Below are 16,356 nucleotides of genomic sequence, written 5' to 3' on the forward strand. Positions count from 1 at the left end.
AGTATTTTTTTGTTCTTCGTATTTTTTGAATTTTTATACATTCGTTTCCATGCGACTTTTTTCTATTTCTTTTCCTCCTCTCGGTTCAACTGAATTTCATCCACCCGGCACCGATCATTCGCGGTTGGCCTGCAGTCGCACTGTAAGGTCTCGGTATATAGTATATCGAATGTTATGGTTGTGCCGCAGCAGGTCCCGCGGGGCGAAGTTTCGCGGAGTTGCAGTACGAGGATTGAGTCGTCAGGTTGTTTTTGCTGTTCTCCAGTTGTAAATCGTGGAGGAAGGCTCCCCCAGCTCCGGAGCAGCTTCAGCAACGTAGCTCGTGCGACTGTCTCTTGTTTTATGATCGGCTCACCCATTGGTCGAGCTGACGCGAAGGGATAACTCGAGTCGCGGTGAAGCTCTATCTATATATAGAAAGCCGTCGGTCATTATTCTTTGCACTGTAAAATATGAGTGAATTTTTCGAACGTTTCATCCCTCGAACTCGGAGTGGAGAATTCGGTGTTCGGTTTCCGTGGAGTGGAGGAAATAATCTCGGTCGCTATTTTTCCGCTGCTATCGGTTATATAAGCTGTCGCGAAATAAAATACTCGATCGGCGTTTCCAATCAGCAATTTCTCAGGAGGTAAGAAATCGACGTTTCGATATTAATAACTCCCCCTTCCATCGAATCGAGTCGACATCCCCACCCGATTCTCCTGCCTCTCCCACCTCTTTTCACCCGCCGAACCCAATAACCCTGATTGCCAATCAATCCCCGAAGCTCTGCGAGGGAATTAGACAATTAGGAGTCGTCACGTTCACCTCGTACCCATACCACCGCGTTTCGTTCAAGCGGAAGCTTCAATTTCCTCCGCCTCCGATTGGTCGGCATAGATTATCGGACACGCCCACTTAAGCCCCGCCCATCTGGTCGCTGAAAGTGTGCGCATTGGCTGAAATACAACTCGTACAGCGTTCGCGGACCACGGGGGCGTTTCCAGCTGTTTGAGCTGGACGACGAGAAACCAGCGGAGAGAATCAAGAGCCGGAGAGGTACGCTCTGCCAACTGAGAAATCAGTGCGGTTCCGCGGTAGTACCGGTTAACACGATATCCGGACTCGATAGTCGCCTCATTTTGAAACTGACGCCGATTGTCGTCTATTATTCGCTTTCGTGTCCCGACCGATGGATTCTTAGCGACGGGTGATGTGGCCCTCGGTGTGAAGTGACAGTGAGTGGAACGATAGCGATCGGTATTATCGTTGAACGTGGATCGGAAGATACGATGCGCGAGATCGTTTGCGAAATGACAGAAATCGGCTGAAGCAAAAGTGCACCAGATCACAAGAATCAGTTGTGTCCGATTAGGTTTCGTCAGAGGTCAAATTTCAATCGGTCCCGTAGTGTCGACGGCGAAGTCAGATTGCTGAAAAAACTCAACCATGATACCGATGTCGTGAGGGGAATAACAGCAGCCGCAGTTGTGCCAAAAATGATGAGCAATGGCGAAGGGGTGGTAGTGCAGCAACAGGGTACCGGAAGCGCCTGCAGCATTTCGGAAAACGTTGACATGGCGACCTCGACATCCGCGTCCGCGGCTAGTCTGAAACCCAGAAGCGGGAAGATCAGTTTCAGCGTTGACTCTCTTCTGAGTGGCACTCGTCGGTCACCGGGATCGTTATCGAGGAAAGAATGCAACGCCGATCAGGAGCGAATCATGGATACGGACAAAAGCATCGACGTCGAACGGATGGGTGCGAGGTACAGGGAACTCTTGGTGGAACAGCAAAGATTGCACAACCAAGAACTGCTGGTCAGACTGAGCCCGCACCGGGACCATCAGGGATCGTTCGTCAATCATCAGAGAAGTGGTTTGGAGCAGCTGCAGCAGCAGTCGAGTCCTCAGCAGCCGACCGAAAGAAGGGATCAGATACTAACGGTGAGGGATTTCTCGCGCACGTCCAGTCACGAAAAGTCATCTGCACCGTCCATCAGGATCAGTCTGGCCGAGGTCAGGGATCGGTTACAACAGGATCAGGACAAACGTCCGGCGTCCTCGCCCAGTCGAGCTGGAAGTGATTTTCGAGATGATCACCACGATCTTCAGGACGATAGGATCGTCAACAGATCGGTTGTGTCTCCGGCTATGCGGAGGGAATTCGACGACAGGAGTGATTCCGAGGCGAACAAGTCGGTGGAAGGCGATCGGACGCAGGAGCACCTGGACGAGGAGAACGACGTCAGAAGTGTCGGACATTCCGAGGATCTGAACGTTACGGACTCGGACTCGGAGATCGAGAAGGACCCGGACGGCACACCGGAGAAGGAAAAGTCCAGTCCGGTTGTGCCGCAACCGATCCATCCTGGCGTTCAAAGGCCACCGGGAACGTACCTGGGGGGTCCCGGTGGTCCCGGATGGAACCCGGGAGGATTTCCACATTCCCTTGCCGGGTTCGCGTGGCTCCCCCCACCTCCGCATCCCCACAATCCGCACGGACATCTGTACCCTCAACACGGCGGGCCTACGAGTCCGAACGGTAAGATGCAGTGCTTGGGGAAAAAAGAACGCGGTTATGACCGCGAAACGGATGAAAAGATGTAATTATCGGGCGTGGAATTCGTAAGAGTTGGAAGCGGATTAGGTATACATGTATAATCGACTCATAGGAGGTCAGTTTATACCGCGCAACTTTCACGACTATGTTGCTCATAAACGCGATTCAGCGAACCATATTAGTCGGCGGAACAATGTATACTGACCTTTCTAGTGAAGAATGCCCCGCGGGGCGTGTCTAATAAGAGTAAATTGAGCAAGTGCAACAGCGTCCCTCTAGTCGTAAGGGGGGTTTTTGAATTCAACAAAATAAGCTCAGCTCTATACCGTAACAAGAAATTTCTATCGTCGGTGCTAATTCTGAGAAAGAAATCTTTAGCCATTACGGGATTCTCAACGCATAAAATCCAAGATGGAACGAACACCGCGTTGTACTGACCCGTTAAGTCCAGATCTAGCCTCGTTGCTCGCTTCAAGGTAATGCGAATAGACCACCCTATACCGCCTGCGCGAATAGAGTCATACATAACTCTCGAGCATCCATAATGTATATTTTCCACTACAAAAACTGCCCTCTCGTTAGTTTGGTTTACTATAGGCGTTTGCTTTTACGCCATATTGGTGCTTATCCACTCTTTTATCGCTGTCCCAGAGGACTTTAAAGAGATGGATGCTCTCGCAGCTATTCTTTCGAGATGTCCAACTTCGTCCACTCTCGGCAGACACCAATCTGCGAGACTTTTCGTTCCGGTGTTAATTGATCGATTCAAAATAGATAGTGAAAAATCGCACGTCATCTACGAGCTATATGAAAGTAACCGACAAAAAAACGAAAAAAAAAAAAACTGAGGCGTACGAATATCCTCGAGCAGAAGCTCGCGGTCGTTACAGCGGACAGTTTATCGAGGAGATGATCGTACAAGAAAAGCAAATCGATAACCGGAGTCCAGAGAGATACGGTTGTAGTAACGCTAAATATGAAGTGCAATCAATTATCGCCAATTAGTGAGCGGCGTGCTGCCCATTATGTAGCTTGTGAACGATCGGCTACCAAAATAGTCCGCGTGCTTCTACGGCGAGTGCAGCAGCGGCTAGCCGCCCCGCTACTGTGAGAAGAAGTAAAAATATAAAGGAAACTAAAAACGTTTCGTGTAAATCGTAAAAAAAAAAGTCAAACGGAGTAAGTATTTAGGTATACATGCGAGCATTAATTATTATCGCAGCGCAATACCTCCGAACACGTAGATACAACGTCGTCTGTTCGTTCCGAAGAGAAAAGAAAGAGAAAAAATTGAATGACAAGTCGGGCCGGGCTATAATCTTTGCAGTAAATCATTTCTTGTTTAAAGTGTCTCTCTAACATGAAGTTGGTCGCTGATGTTATTATCATGAAAGTGGTCGGTATAGGCATGTGGGGTACATGATAAATCAGAAATAATAAGCACAGAAACAATATTATCTATACTTATGGGTTTTTGTTTTTTTTTTTTTTTTTTTTTTTACATGGGTTTAAAATATATACATTACGGAAAATACGATGTAACGACGTTGACGAGACTCCGAGTTACCGCTAATTCGTATCGCGTACACGCGTGTACGTGTATATATTCATAAATAAATATCCAAAAAGAGTTCAGTTTCCAGCGTCTGATATCTAAATAGATTGTTCAACCTGTCACTCCATTAGGGGCCTCTGTACCGGGCCCCGTGAGTTTTCAAAGTGATGAATACAACTGTAATTTATAACCCCGGTTATCTATCCGTCCGGTGGTATTAGTAATGAATTAATGGCTGCCAAGCTATGCTCTCAGATCCAATAATGTTATACAAAATATTCCGAACGATTCATCATCCAGATGGACATAATTACCCACATCAAACGAACTTGGAGGAACTCTGGTGTGCGTACATGTTAGAGAGTCGAAGACGTGAGCTGAAAAATCGTTGCCATCGTTATAATCATCATCATCATCATCATCATCATCATCGTCTTCGTCGTCGTCTTTGTCGTCGTCGTGATTGCAATCGTCACATGTTGTCCGCTTTCGTTTATTAGTTTTTCGCATTGATTTACATATGAAACGGTGATGATGCAGAAACTTGTCCGAGGAAAAAAAGTAAAAAAATTTGCGAAATAGTGTCATCGTATGCGATCTACCTTTGTTTACCAAATATCGCACACGTGGAGTAGTTGAAAAAAAAAAGAAGTAGGAGGTAATAATTAAACGTGTTCGAGCATTGGTTGTAATTATTTATAAAACCATTTGACGAACCGTTGACAAATTTATGGTAGTTTTATACATTATTCAACGTGACTTTGATGTTTTTTTTTTTTTTTTCTTTTTTCTTTTTCATTGTACCCGATCCAACGGATATCGGAACGAAAATTTTTCGTCTTTTTCTCACAGTGAATTCCGTTGATAGTTTCCCCTTCCCTTTTCTTTTCTACTCTTTGGATATTTTTTGTCTTTTCTGTTTTTTTTTTCTGTTTTCTTTTTTGTTTCGTTTATTTGCTTCCGTTGCCTCAAAGTTTAATCAGATACGACATCAGAGGCAGCTGCCAAGTCATTAGCTAATCGTCAGATAATTCGTCATTAGCACAACTTTCGTATTATACGAATGAATGTTCTGCCGCGCTCAAGAGCGTCTCATATACGCGGGTATCTACACGAACTCGGCGTATCCTACGCCTACTTGGCTTTTACTGTATCGCCGGTGTACGTACATACCTATATATATATATATATACCGCTGCGAGAAGCGCACAACCAGCAGCAGCTCTACCACTTCCTTTGCGGCGTATAATTGCCGGCAATTAATTGGCGGCTGGGGAATACTGGTCGCGAGCTACAAACCGCGGCGCACCGTTTGCCCCGCGGGAATTCTAAGGCGATTCTACTAAACGGTTGTTTGACCAGCGGATTCTAACCTTCCCCATATTATATAACGACGATCGAACGATGCGTATCCGTCGATTTTCCGGTGAAAGAAAAAATATCACGATTCACGAGTTATTCCCCTCCCATCCGTCCCATCGTTTTTTTCTTCAGGGTTGAAAGACTCGTGAACTTTTCCCTCGTCCGTCGTCGATGCACGTCGTTCGTTTATTCCTTTAGTTTCTCCGCGATCTGTATATAAGTCGGGTAATTAACGGGAATTAATTAGAACGATGGAAAAACAGATTGATTAGTTCTGTGCGCTGAATATAATATCGATAACTCTTACCGTGGCATTTATACTCTATACTCTATAGGCACGTTGTATGATATGTGATATATGTATCTCTGTTGTAAGAGCGTTCGATATCTCTTGGAATAGTTCGCTCCGCTATACACGTATACATATACCCGTATGTACAAAGTAAATATCATGTAAGTAAGTAACGGCGGATGCAGGAGAACGACGCACCTCTGCAGTTATATGTATGTATGTATATATATTGTAGCCGTTCTGTATGGTGTACACAGCTATGTAACTATAACCGACAATGTGCAACTTCTTTTTACCTCAGCGGTCGTTGATCGTTAATTAGCAGCTGATGTAATTCAGAAATCGTGTCCAGCTTCAGCTTCGGTTCAGCGTGCCGCTGTTTCTCCTACTGCTTTCAAATTACGTTCAATATCATCCAGTATCGTTGATACATATGTATACCGTACGGACAGGTAGCTTGTCTCCGATCTTCCTATGGAATCTATCGATTACGAGAAATTGATAATGCGGATGTTTAAATTCAATCTTCGACAAACTAAACCTATAACCTGATCATCTTCTTCGCGCGATAAGCATTAGAAAGTCGTAGCGCCGTAATGTAATCGATGTCCCCATGAATATTCATGCTTTTCTCATAATCGAATATCGATTACACGTCATCACGGGGTTCGCGCCGCTCCGAAATTCATGGGGTACCCCACACCGTGACCGGAAATCGGCAAAAGTTCGCTTGATCCTCGCGTTGTAAAAAACGAACCTTTTCCATTAATTTTTCAGGTGATCTGAGGCTGCCCGGTCCCGGCGCTGGTCCGGTTCGGTGTACCCTCCGGAAGCACAAACCGAATCGGAAACCAAGAACGCCGTTCACCACGCAGCAGCTTTTATCGTTGGAGAAAAAATTTCGCGAAAAACAATATCTCAGCATAGCGGAGAGGGCGGAATTTTCATCGTCGCTTCACTTAACAGAAACACAGGTGAGTAATTGCGGTATGCGAAATTTATGTGGAGCTGGGAGTCGTTCTTTTAACGTCGTCCCGTGCACCGTGGTGCCGGGGGTTCCGCCATTTACAACGCCGCGTGGAGAAAAACTTAAATAAAAAAAAAACAAATAAAAAAATAAGAAACAACCACCTTCCGTTACACATTGGCGCGATATTTTATCGCACTGTCTCGCGTCGTTAAATTGATCGTGTACATTCTTCGACTAATTAGTCAAATATGGATAGCTTGTATAATGGTGTAGTATATGTCATAAACTGTATATATATACATTTATTCAGCGTAACCTAGCTGACAAGATTCTGAATACGGTAATGGACCACGGGTGCCGGGTTATACCGTTCCGAGCGTTACGTATACGTACTTCACTCTTACACAGATAAATTCCGTGAGTTTTCGTATCGACGGAAGCCAAACCATAAATCTCTCGACCGTATACAAGCGTCGACTAAAATAATTTAAAGACACCTGCCACCGTGCGGCTAATAGCGGCCTCAGAATTGCCCTATCCAGGCGATAGCTGTTACACCCCGTTTCCAAGCATAACGCGGTCCAAATCCGCGCGATATGAACTGAGAGTATTTTCATTTCCCGTCGATCGTTCGACCGGAGAGTGGATACCTCTTCGACTCCGTCTCCCTCTCGTCGCGTTCAAGTTTGCGCTTTTTCCACCTTGTCTATAGAGAAGGGCTTCCGGTTAAATATTTACAACCGATGTCCAAGGGTTGGATTGCACAGGTTGGTTCGGTTATTCTTGTGCCGCACGCGTTATGGTTCCGTCCTAAGTTAAGTTATATACGTGCAAAATGGGGTTTAAAACACCGAATAGAAAGACAGAGAAATTGCCGGTTGATAGGGTCTCTGTGCAGGTGGGTATATTATATGGTATGTATGGTACATACGTACGTAGGTACGTACCTATAACCAAGTTTGCCGCGTTAGCGTGCCTCGATGCACTTTGCGGTTCGCATTACAATGCGCCAGACGAAATGAAGCTTTCAGCCGACACCATGTTGAATTCATTTGGTTGAAGATAAGGTGTTCCTTGTTGCACCGCTGTCCATTATTCACGTGCAAAAGTCACCCTAATATACAATCTATAGGTATACGCGATACGCGTGTACGTGTGTTATATAAAATATCCGTATACATCTATAAAAGCCGATGGCATATCCTGCGACAATGCTGATTATCGCGATTACAGGGTTAACTATTGCGGGATTCACGTGTGTATAACTACCGTACGGTACCGCGATAATTTTTACCCAATCGAAGAAACTGACGCGCAGACTGTAAGGCAAGAATTTCGTTCGGTTAGCTATAAGGCTGATTTTTATCGTTCACGAAAGAAGAAAACTTACGATTAAAAGAAAGAATCGTTATTTTCGTACACCCGATGAAATAAATGTCGGTACAAAATTTAGCCCGCCGATTTTCTGCGATAAATTTCGAACCATCGAGCGAGCCACCCCCTCTCGCCCACCGGCGTTTCCACTAGGAGGTGTGCATATAAGAAGCGAATAAACGGTGCGACGCTGTAGGTAGAGATGAAGAGGGGCGACCAAGAGGCGGTTCGGATGAGGGCACGTATTGATTTCTGCGGTGGCCCTATATACCTACCCATCCGCTTATATATCAAATGGTCCATTCAGAGGCTGCTGCCGCTGCAGCCGCCTATACATATATACACACCTTTTCACAATTCCGCGGCGAACGCTCCTCGCGCTCTCTTTTCTCTACGTACGCCATATTTTCAGTTTTTATTTTAATCGCGCCCATTGAAATTTCTCCACCTCTTCAAACTCGGGGTGTACCCGTCTGGCGTAAAGAGTATCGAATTTTCGAACGTGTTCCCGATTTTCGTGACTCCGAAATCCGTATATACCTGATAATTATACCCAATTAGGTAAAAGCGAAAAAAAAAGAAACCAGTCATTCCGGTCGATTTCATCGACACCTGACGATTATTATATACGCGTCTGTAAAATATACACATCCGTTTTGCGTACAATTGACGACCAATTATCGCGTCGTGTCATCGCCGTCCCGTGACAAATTTGCCTCGAACAAGGTATATGTAATGAGTATATTTTTGATTGCAGGTGAAAATATGGTTTCAAAATCGTCGGGCCAAGGCGAAACGTCTCCAAGAAGCGGAAATCGAGAAACTGAGATTGTCGGCGCGACCGCTCCTTCATCCGAGTTTCGGACCGGGCCTCAGAGATTTGGGACTAATGTTTCCAGGTGTAGGTCCCCCAGGTGGTCCGGAATTCATAGCGGCAGCGATGGCCAGACATCCGCACGCCGCTGCCGCTGCTGCGATGTTCATGGCGCCTCCTGGGCACAGGCCGTAGAGACTTTGATCGACGTTTTATTTATATTTCAATTAAATTAATATCAACCTAACACTACGAGGGCCAAAAAATCATTATACCGGGATAACGTGAGACAATTTTTTCAACGTTAAAACGATCATTATGTATTACGAATGAGGGAAATTCTTTCGCCGAATTATACGGATGGGCGCGAGCTTGGATAAATAATTTTGGATGGACGTGTAAATGAAGTAGAACAAGAAAAAAAAGTTGGGATAAAATTGAATAGCGAAAAGAAGACGATGAAGAAAACGCAAAAGACTTTTGATCTCAAAAATTAAACGAACAAAATAGGAAATTGTATCCGACTGTAAATAGTGTAAATATGATACAATAATTATATTACCACATAATATATTATATACATACATATATAAAATGACGCTGAATAAATTAATTAAAATGAAATTGTGTAAAATACATAAATAATATGTTACATATACGATAATAATGACGATGATGCTAAATATTATTGCCGATAACATGTTAACATCAATTATTTAATAAAAAAAAAATGAAATAAAATGAATAAAAAAAGTAATAATTAAAAATAAAAAATTTAATTAAAATCAAAACGAAAACACACACATCATCATCATTCTGTCTAACGTGGTATTAATAATATGCAAAAGTGATAAGCGATTCTCCTGTACCTATATACATATATAAATATATATAAATATATATATATATATATTATAATTATAAGATAGATTGTATAAATGTAATATGATACATCATATATTACATATAATTTATCCATTGAATTATACATAAAATTATAGTAGACGAATAAAAAACAAAACTGATTCAATATTACACTACACATACGAAGATTATGATATCAATATTATATATTATATATATAATATATATATGTATATGGTTATAACCTTGTAGAGATAATTCGAAACACTAATTATGAGTGATTGTGACGTCGTATAATTTTAATTACATAACGCCGTATTAGAAAACAGTTTCTTAATTTTCGTCGTTCATTTTTGTTTAATCTTATTTTTTATTTATTTTCTCTTTTTAATTACGTTTCATTAATTAATTTATTTGATACTTCGTATACCCCCTTGTATTTATGACGGATATATTATAATTGTATCAACAGCTCGTGGCAATGATTCTAATCGAATAATTATATAATAAATTTAATTATATATTTACACTCCGCGCGTCACAAGTGATAAGGTTGGAATGAGAAGAAGATCAACACGAAATAGAAACGATAGTCTAATCAAAAAAGCATAATAACGATGTACATTACACACAGCTCGAACGGGAGTCAAAGTTTTAGCTACTGTACATTACCGGATCAGCTCCGGGTCATGAAACCGGGTAAGCGCCAAGTCAGGCAAAATCTGAGTGATAGACGCGTACTTATGTACTGTACTAAATGTACGTAATATTTGCGGCTGCGGGTGTATTATATAGTTGTTGGAAGAAAAAAAAAAACAAAAAAAAATTAACAACACGAGAATTAGCGCATGTAACGTGTTACAATTACCTTGAAGATACATTAGAATTATTTTATAGTTTCCCGCAGACGATCAAAGTTACGTAATTGCAAAAAAAAAAAGATTGAAACAAACGAAAAAGGATCAATAAAAGAAAAAAAGAATGAAATGAAATAAAATGAATAAATAAAGAAAAAAAAAAAAAAAAAGTAAAAATAAATTGGAATTTTTGTATTTGGCACACGCGTAACACTTGATATCACGCTGTTTTAAACAGAGTTGCTGCTGCAGAGTACCTAAGTTGTTCCTATATTATACTCCTACTGACGATAATTAAAGTCCGATTAAGGTAGGCGCTCAATTAACTGCAACGTCGCCGTTTTACTGCGTGGCAATCAATTCCTTAGGTCGGTAGATATGTGTGTACTGTATATATATATAGGTATAGGGTAAGAGGTATATTATATGGTCAAGTTCGGTTCGGTGTGCGAAGTACATCTTTTTTCATTTCTCGTGATTCGGAAGCATTCGAACGGTCGAATAGGTTCGTAATTATTGTATAGTTAAACATTTCTCAACCAATCGGTCGATCGAACGTTGTATTTTATGTACCTTACAGATGTGTATATACAGCTCATGCCGTACGCAACGTATTAACATGGTATATATAAAAGCGACGGTGTGATTCTGTAATACCGAGTTTTAATACACCATATAGAAATATACTACATATATGTTTACCAGATTCAAAGTTTTAAAAAAAAAAAGGAAACCTGACGCATCGGCGCGAGGGGGATGAAAGTGTTCAAGAGGTAATTAAAAATATGTTAATTTGACTATGCCGCTAATTGGTTTTTGACTACATTTTTTAATTAAGTTTTAAACCTCCGTGCCGCCGCTGATTTATCGAACGGTCGTCTTTGCGACTAATTATAAAATATATACCGCGTACCGGTGATGCTGGAAGGAAGGAAGGAAGAAGCGCAGTCAAAAGGCAAACCTATTCTTCTCCCTCTTCTTCATCTCATTCTTCTCCTTCTTCGTAGTTCCCCAACTTAACAGTCTATCGCCGGAGAGACGCCGATGTTCGGAAACAGCTCCTCCGCAACGCGCTTCGCGTTCTGCTTTTCCTTCTGCTGCTGCAGGCAGGACCACGATTCTCCCTCTTGTTTGCAGCAGCTCTTTGCGATCAAAGGATTACCGCCGACTCGGAATGGTGCTGCACTTTGATCGCCCTGACGATGCTCGACTTGGCCTAACTTTGGTAAATAAAACCTCGGACACGGGCTTCGTTATATCGAACGTCAAACTCACGAACTTCCATTTTTCGACCTTATTTTTTTTTGTTGTCGTTTTCTTTTCTTGCGATCCTCCGTTCGCGGAAATTTAAACGATGCAAATTTTGATCCGATCATTATATAAGTACCCGTAACTGCGCTGCGTACGGATATATAAATACATGTATGCACAAATGTGTGTACCGGTATGCGAATGTATGTAGGTCGGTATCGGTTGTAAAGACGATTTAATGATCGTAATTCTCGAAGGATTTATATACGCCGAACGTGAACTATAAAATATGTTAATTTAACGAGAAGACAGATTCAGCGATTGCGAGCTGGACACATAAAATCGCGGTTCTCGGTTCATTGGTAGAAAATCGAAAAGTTTACTTCTTCGTATATATGTATACATACACGCGCGTTACACGCGCGAAATATTTCATACACGGTGGACCTTTAAAAATAGTAGTTAAAATCAATTTCGATACGAGTTTGTAAATTCTGCGGTTTACGCGTATAGTCGGAGAATTTATAGTTTTATCATTTCATTTTATTCCGATTGATTCCATTCTATTTTCAGTATTAACGGTTAAAAACGACATCCTATATATCCGTACGATGCGCGTCGCGAAACTATACGGAATATATGTATAGAAAACGGTAGTTCGATCTTCATCGCGCGACTTGCAACGGAGTTGCACGGAAAACGATTCGCAAAGTTAGCGGATTTTGCCCGACATAGCCTATGTGTATATGTATACGGGTATGTACCAGGTATGAGCGCACGGCTTCGGTATATAAGGGGGTTATACGCGTCTTGTATAGACAATACAAATATAATATGTAAACGTGTATATATATGTACATATATACATATATATATATATGTACTATATTCGCGTCTATATACCTCGGAAACGGAGTAAAGGAGAAGTCTGCTGCAGTTTCTCGTTCGGTTTGCACGGAGCTGCTTGCTATTCGAAACGCGTCCGAAGGTATAATTGGCTGCCAACTGCCTGACGCTCCTCTGGGTATCGCGCAAAAGACAAGAAATTATTCTTTAATTAATTGTCAGTGCTTATACCTGCTCGTAGTATTATAGTACCCACCTACCCATATATCTACGTAGCTACCGGTAACAACCAGCTCGTACATAAATTTACATATAAGGGACAACAAGGAACTATGCTCCGAGGCATAGATATGGCAGAAGGAACTCTTCGTTTCGAGTACGTGTATCGAAATATCGTGGAGAAACCAAAAAACCGAAGAAAACAAAAAAACAAAAAAATCATTTCCTTCGTTCGAATCAGCGGCGATGAAGTCGAAAATTCAATCGGCGCGTTTCTTTCATATATTCTCCAGGTGTCGGTGTTGTACACACACCGTGAGAAAGAAAGAGAATCGATATCCATAATTTTTTTCCAATGGGCCCAAATTTGCGTCTGATCCCAAGCGTACGTATAAAATGGACAAGTTATCGATTAGCTCCGTGTATATTTAATTCCGCCGTTAAATTGAATGTCGATAGATTTTTACTTTTTCGTCGTTCCCTCACCGAATTGACGATCGATCATTTGGAGAATTTAGATGCGGCAGCGATAGTTCGAATTTGTTCGACATCGTCGTCGATGCTTATAAATTGCTTCCTCGATACCGCGGCGAACGATCGTTATAATTATATGGATATCGGCGATGCGTACACTCTCTCAAATCCTGTAATTAATTTATTTGTATACACACGACGTATTTCACCGTGGCTTATACGTTGTACGAACGACGACGGACCACAAAATTCACGCGTTAATTTATTTTTTTTTTTTATTCTCATTTTATTCGTCGAATACCGGCATCATTATCGAAATCGTACGACATGTGAACGCATATATTTACCATTTACAGCTGATATAACTCGCAATTAGTTACGTCACGTACACGTACACGCGTAATACGAGCGACTTAGAGACTCGGGGATTTATTTCCCGTCCGCGCGATCATCCAACGAAAATATCCAAACAAATACAGATATCCTTGGAGTAGGTAGGTAGGTAGGTAGGTAGGTACGTACCTGGATAAGAGAGAGATCCGTCTCGGATCTCGCGGTATATGAGCGTAATCATGCGGTGAATATGCTGCTGCCGTGCACCACCGCCGAAAACAGTGAAAACGGTGGCAGCACCCAATTAGGGAACTCGGTTTTAAGCTGCGTCTCCGTCCTCGTCACTTCCTCGGTAAATTTTCTCCACGTCTCCGTCTGCCTCTTGTATAAATTAGTCGAAGCCGCCACATAATGGTGTGTCGATGCGCTACCGTCTCCGTTCACTTAAATTCCCTTTTTATTTATTCATTTATTTTTTATTCCCTTTTTCGGTGTCTCCATTTTTTTTCTCTCTCTCTCTCTTTTTTTTTTTCGCTCTTTTTTTCTCCCCTTCTCAATATTTTCATCTCTCTCAACAGCGTTCGACCTCCTCGCTCTCCGCCGCTGATGCAGCATCCGAGAAACGCGCCGCGCGGACGCTCCTCTATATCTGCTCTCCTTATCCAACCCCGGAGAAAATACGTGTAAGTATATATCATATACGCTAAACACATATACCTGTACTTATACACCTGATCGAGCTATCGGTATATAACCCTATGTCCATCTATCCGTCTATCTCCCTCTCTCTCTTTTTTTTTTTTTCATTCTCCCTCTCTCTTTCTCTCCAAGAAACGCACCGTCGTCGTCGTCCACCGGGGTGCGCTTAATTTACGACCAATTAATTTGGATAAACTGAATGAGGGGCCTTATTTCCGATGCACGCGTCTTTCCTTTTTTTATTTTTCTTGTTCCTCTCCCTCTCCATCTCGCTCTTTTTGTTTTTATTTTTTGGTCGCTCTTTTTCTCGTTTTTTCTTTTCCTTTTCCCTTTTTTTTTTTTTCGGTCCGTCTAGATGAGAAGGATCAATTTTGGGGATTATAACGCAACGCGTACGGGAGGTCCCCGTTCGGGTAGGGATATTATATATGTATACGTGTATATATCATAATACGTCAATTAGAATCATCGAAATTATCACAATCTTTTGACGTTGAAGAATTCGATCGACCAACAGATTTGGATTGAAGAAAAGGATCAATAATATAGCGACCGATGAATCGTAATTGATTATATTACGTACGTTGATTCTGTGCCGTGTGTATGCATTGTACGTATACGTATTTATTTATGTGGATGTGTAATACAGAGGCCGTGCAGTTTGACAAACTTTTAATTACCACTTTCGGGGAATCCTTTGTAGTTCACATTATATATATATATATATGGCGGAGCGGAGCGGAGAAGAGAATAAATAATAGAAAAAAAACCCAAAAAAAAAAATAGGGAGAATAAAAATCTGAAAATAAATAGCGCTCTGTTCCCAAGTGTCTCGGGAGTGGAGTTTCGGTTAAACTGAACTCGTTAAAGTCCGTTTTAAATACGGCGTATACACAGAATCAAATTAAGAGTTCAGCTTGCCTACTGCATCGCATCAACTAGCTCGAAATTCCTCGTGCCGAGGAATCTAAGCTAACGATCAGAATCGTCAGAGCTGAGAAATTCAGGACAGATTTAATACCAAAAGTAGATATACACGCAGCGCTGGCACACCTCGTATAATAATGCACCATTGTTCCCTCGTATATACCTATATGTATATGTATATGTATACACGGACCATCGAAAGAAGCGTCGTTAATTTTATTAATTAGTTTCATCGCCCAGCTAATGCCGATCATGATCATCGATTCCCTTCTTTTTTTTTTTTTTCTTTCTACTTTCGAAACCCTTGTTTTGAAATCGGCTTGATCGCCGGTATAACTCAATCAGACGCCGCTCGCTGTATGTTCGATTTTCGAATCCGATTAATTTCAAATCTCAGAAAAATGAGTGACGATCGCTAATTTACAGTCGTACCATGTGACGAGCATTACGAATCTCGGTAGAGTCCGAATATACACGAATCTCATTCGAGATTACAAGCGCGGAGTAAATCGTGCGAAATACACGTGTCCGACTGTGAAATTACCAAAATTGGAGCGTAACGCATGTTCCGCGGGTATACCGCTACGCGCTGCAGGTAAGATGTACAAATATATCCCGCTATCTTTATTTCGCAATTGAATTTCTTCAGAGGAGATCGGTGCACACGCGGTGTACAGCGTGCCCCGCTACAGCTTCTGCAGCGCAGTTTAAATCGTCAATCGCGATTGGAATCGTTAATACAACGTAAAGTCGTTGCGGAAGATGCCATACTTACGTAGGTAGGATACATGTGACGTACATACGTTGCGTACGTGTATAATACAGGTATACGTAAGATCGGAGAATTTGAGTCGATGCGTCGCGCGGTCTTCCATGGTTTTTCGAAAAATTACGGCAGCAGATCACGTAGCGAGACAGAAGGACAAAACAGCGGGTAGCATCTCCGGGCAATTAGTCGATATTTTAATGCCCGAAAAA

General features: G+C 42.1%; 1 protein-coding gene across 2 annotated transcripts; it reads left to right on the top strand.

The window, feature by feature from the left end:
- Window positions 1-998: 998 nt before the first annotated feature.
- On the top strand, window positions 999-10,772 carry LOC105689139 (muscle segmentation homeobox-like). 2 transcript variants are annotated; one of them, XM_012405948.3, is made up of 3 exons: window positions 1,009-2,523; window positions 6,528-6,724; window positions 8,852-10,772. In XM_012405948.3, the coding sequence occupies exons 1-3, from the start codon at window positions 1,479-1,481 to the stop codon at window positions 9,101-9,103; spliced, it is 1,494 nt and encodes a 497-aa protein (XP_012261371.2). In that variant the 5' UTR covers window positions 1,009-1,478; the 3' UTR covers window positions 9,104-10,772. The 2 variants fall into 2 exon arrangements, with proteins under 2 accessions (XP_012261372.2, XP_012261371.2); XM_012405949.3 differs by lacking the exon at window positions 6,528-6,724 and having other exon boundaries at window positions 999-2,523.
- Window positions 10,773-16,356: the final 5,584 nt, after the last annotated feature.

This window comes from Athalia rosae, chromosome 2 (assembly GCF_917208135.1).
Source record: "Athalia rosae chromosome 2, iyAthRosa1.1, whole genome shotgun sequence".
NCBI lineage: Eukaryota > Metazoa > Arthropoda > Insecta > Hymenoptera > Athaliidae > Athalia > Athalia rosae.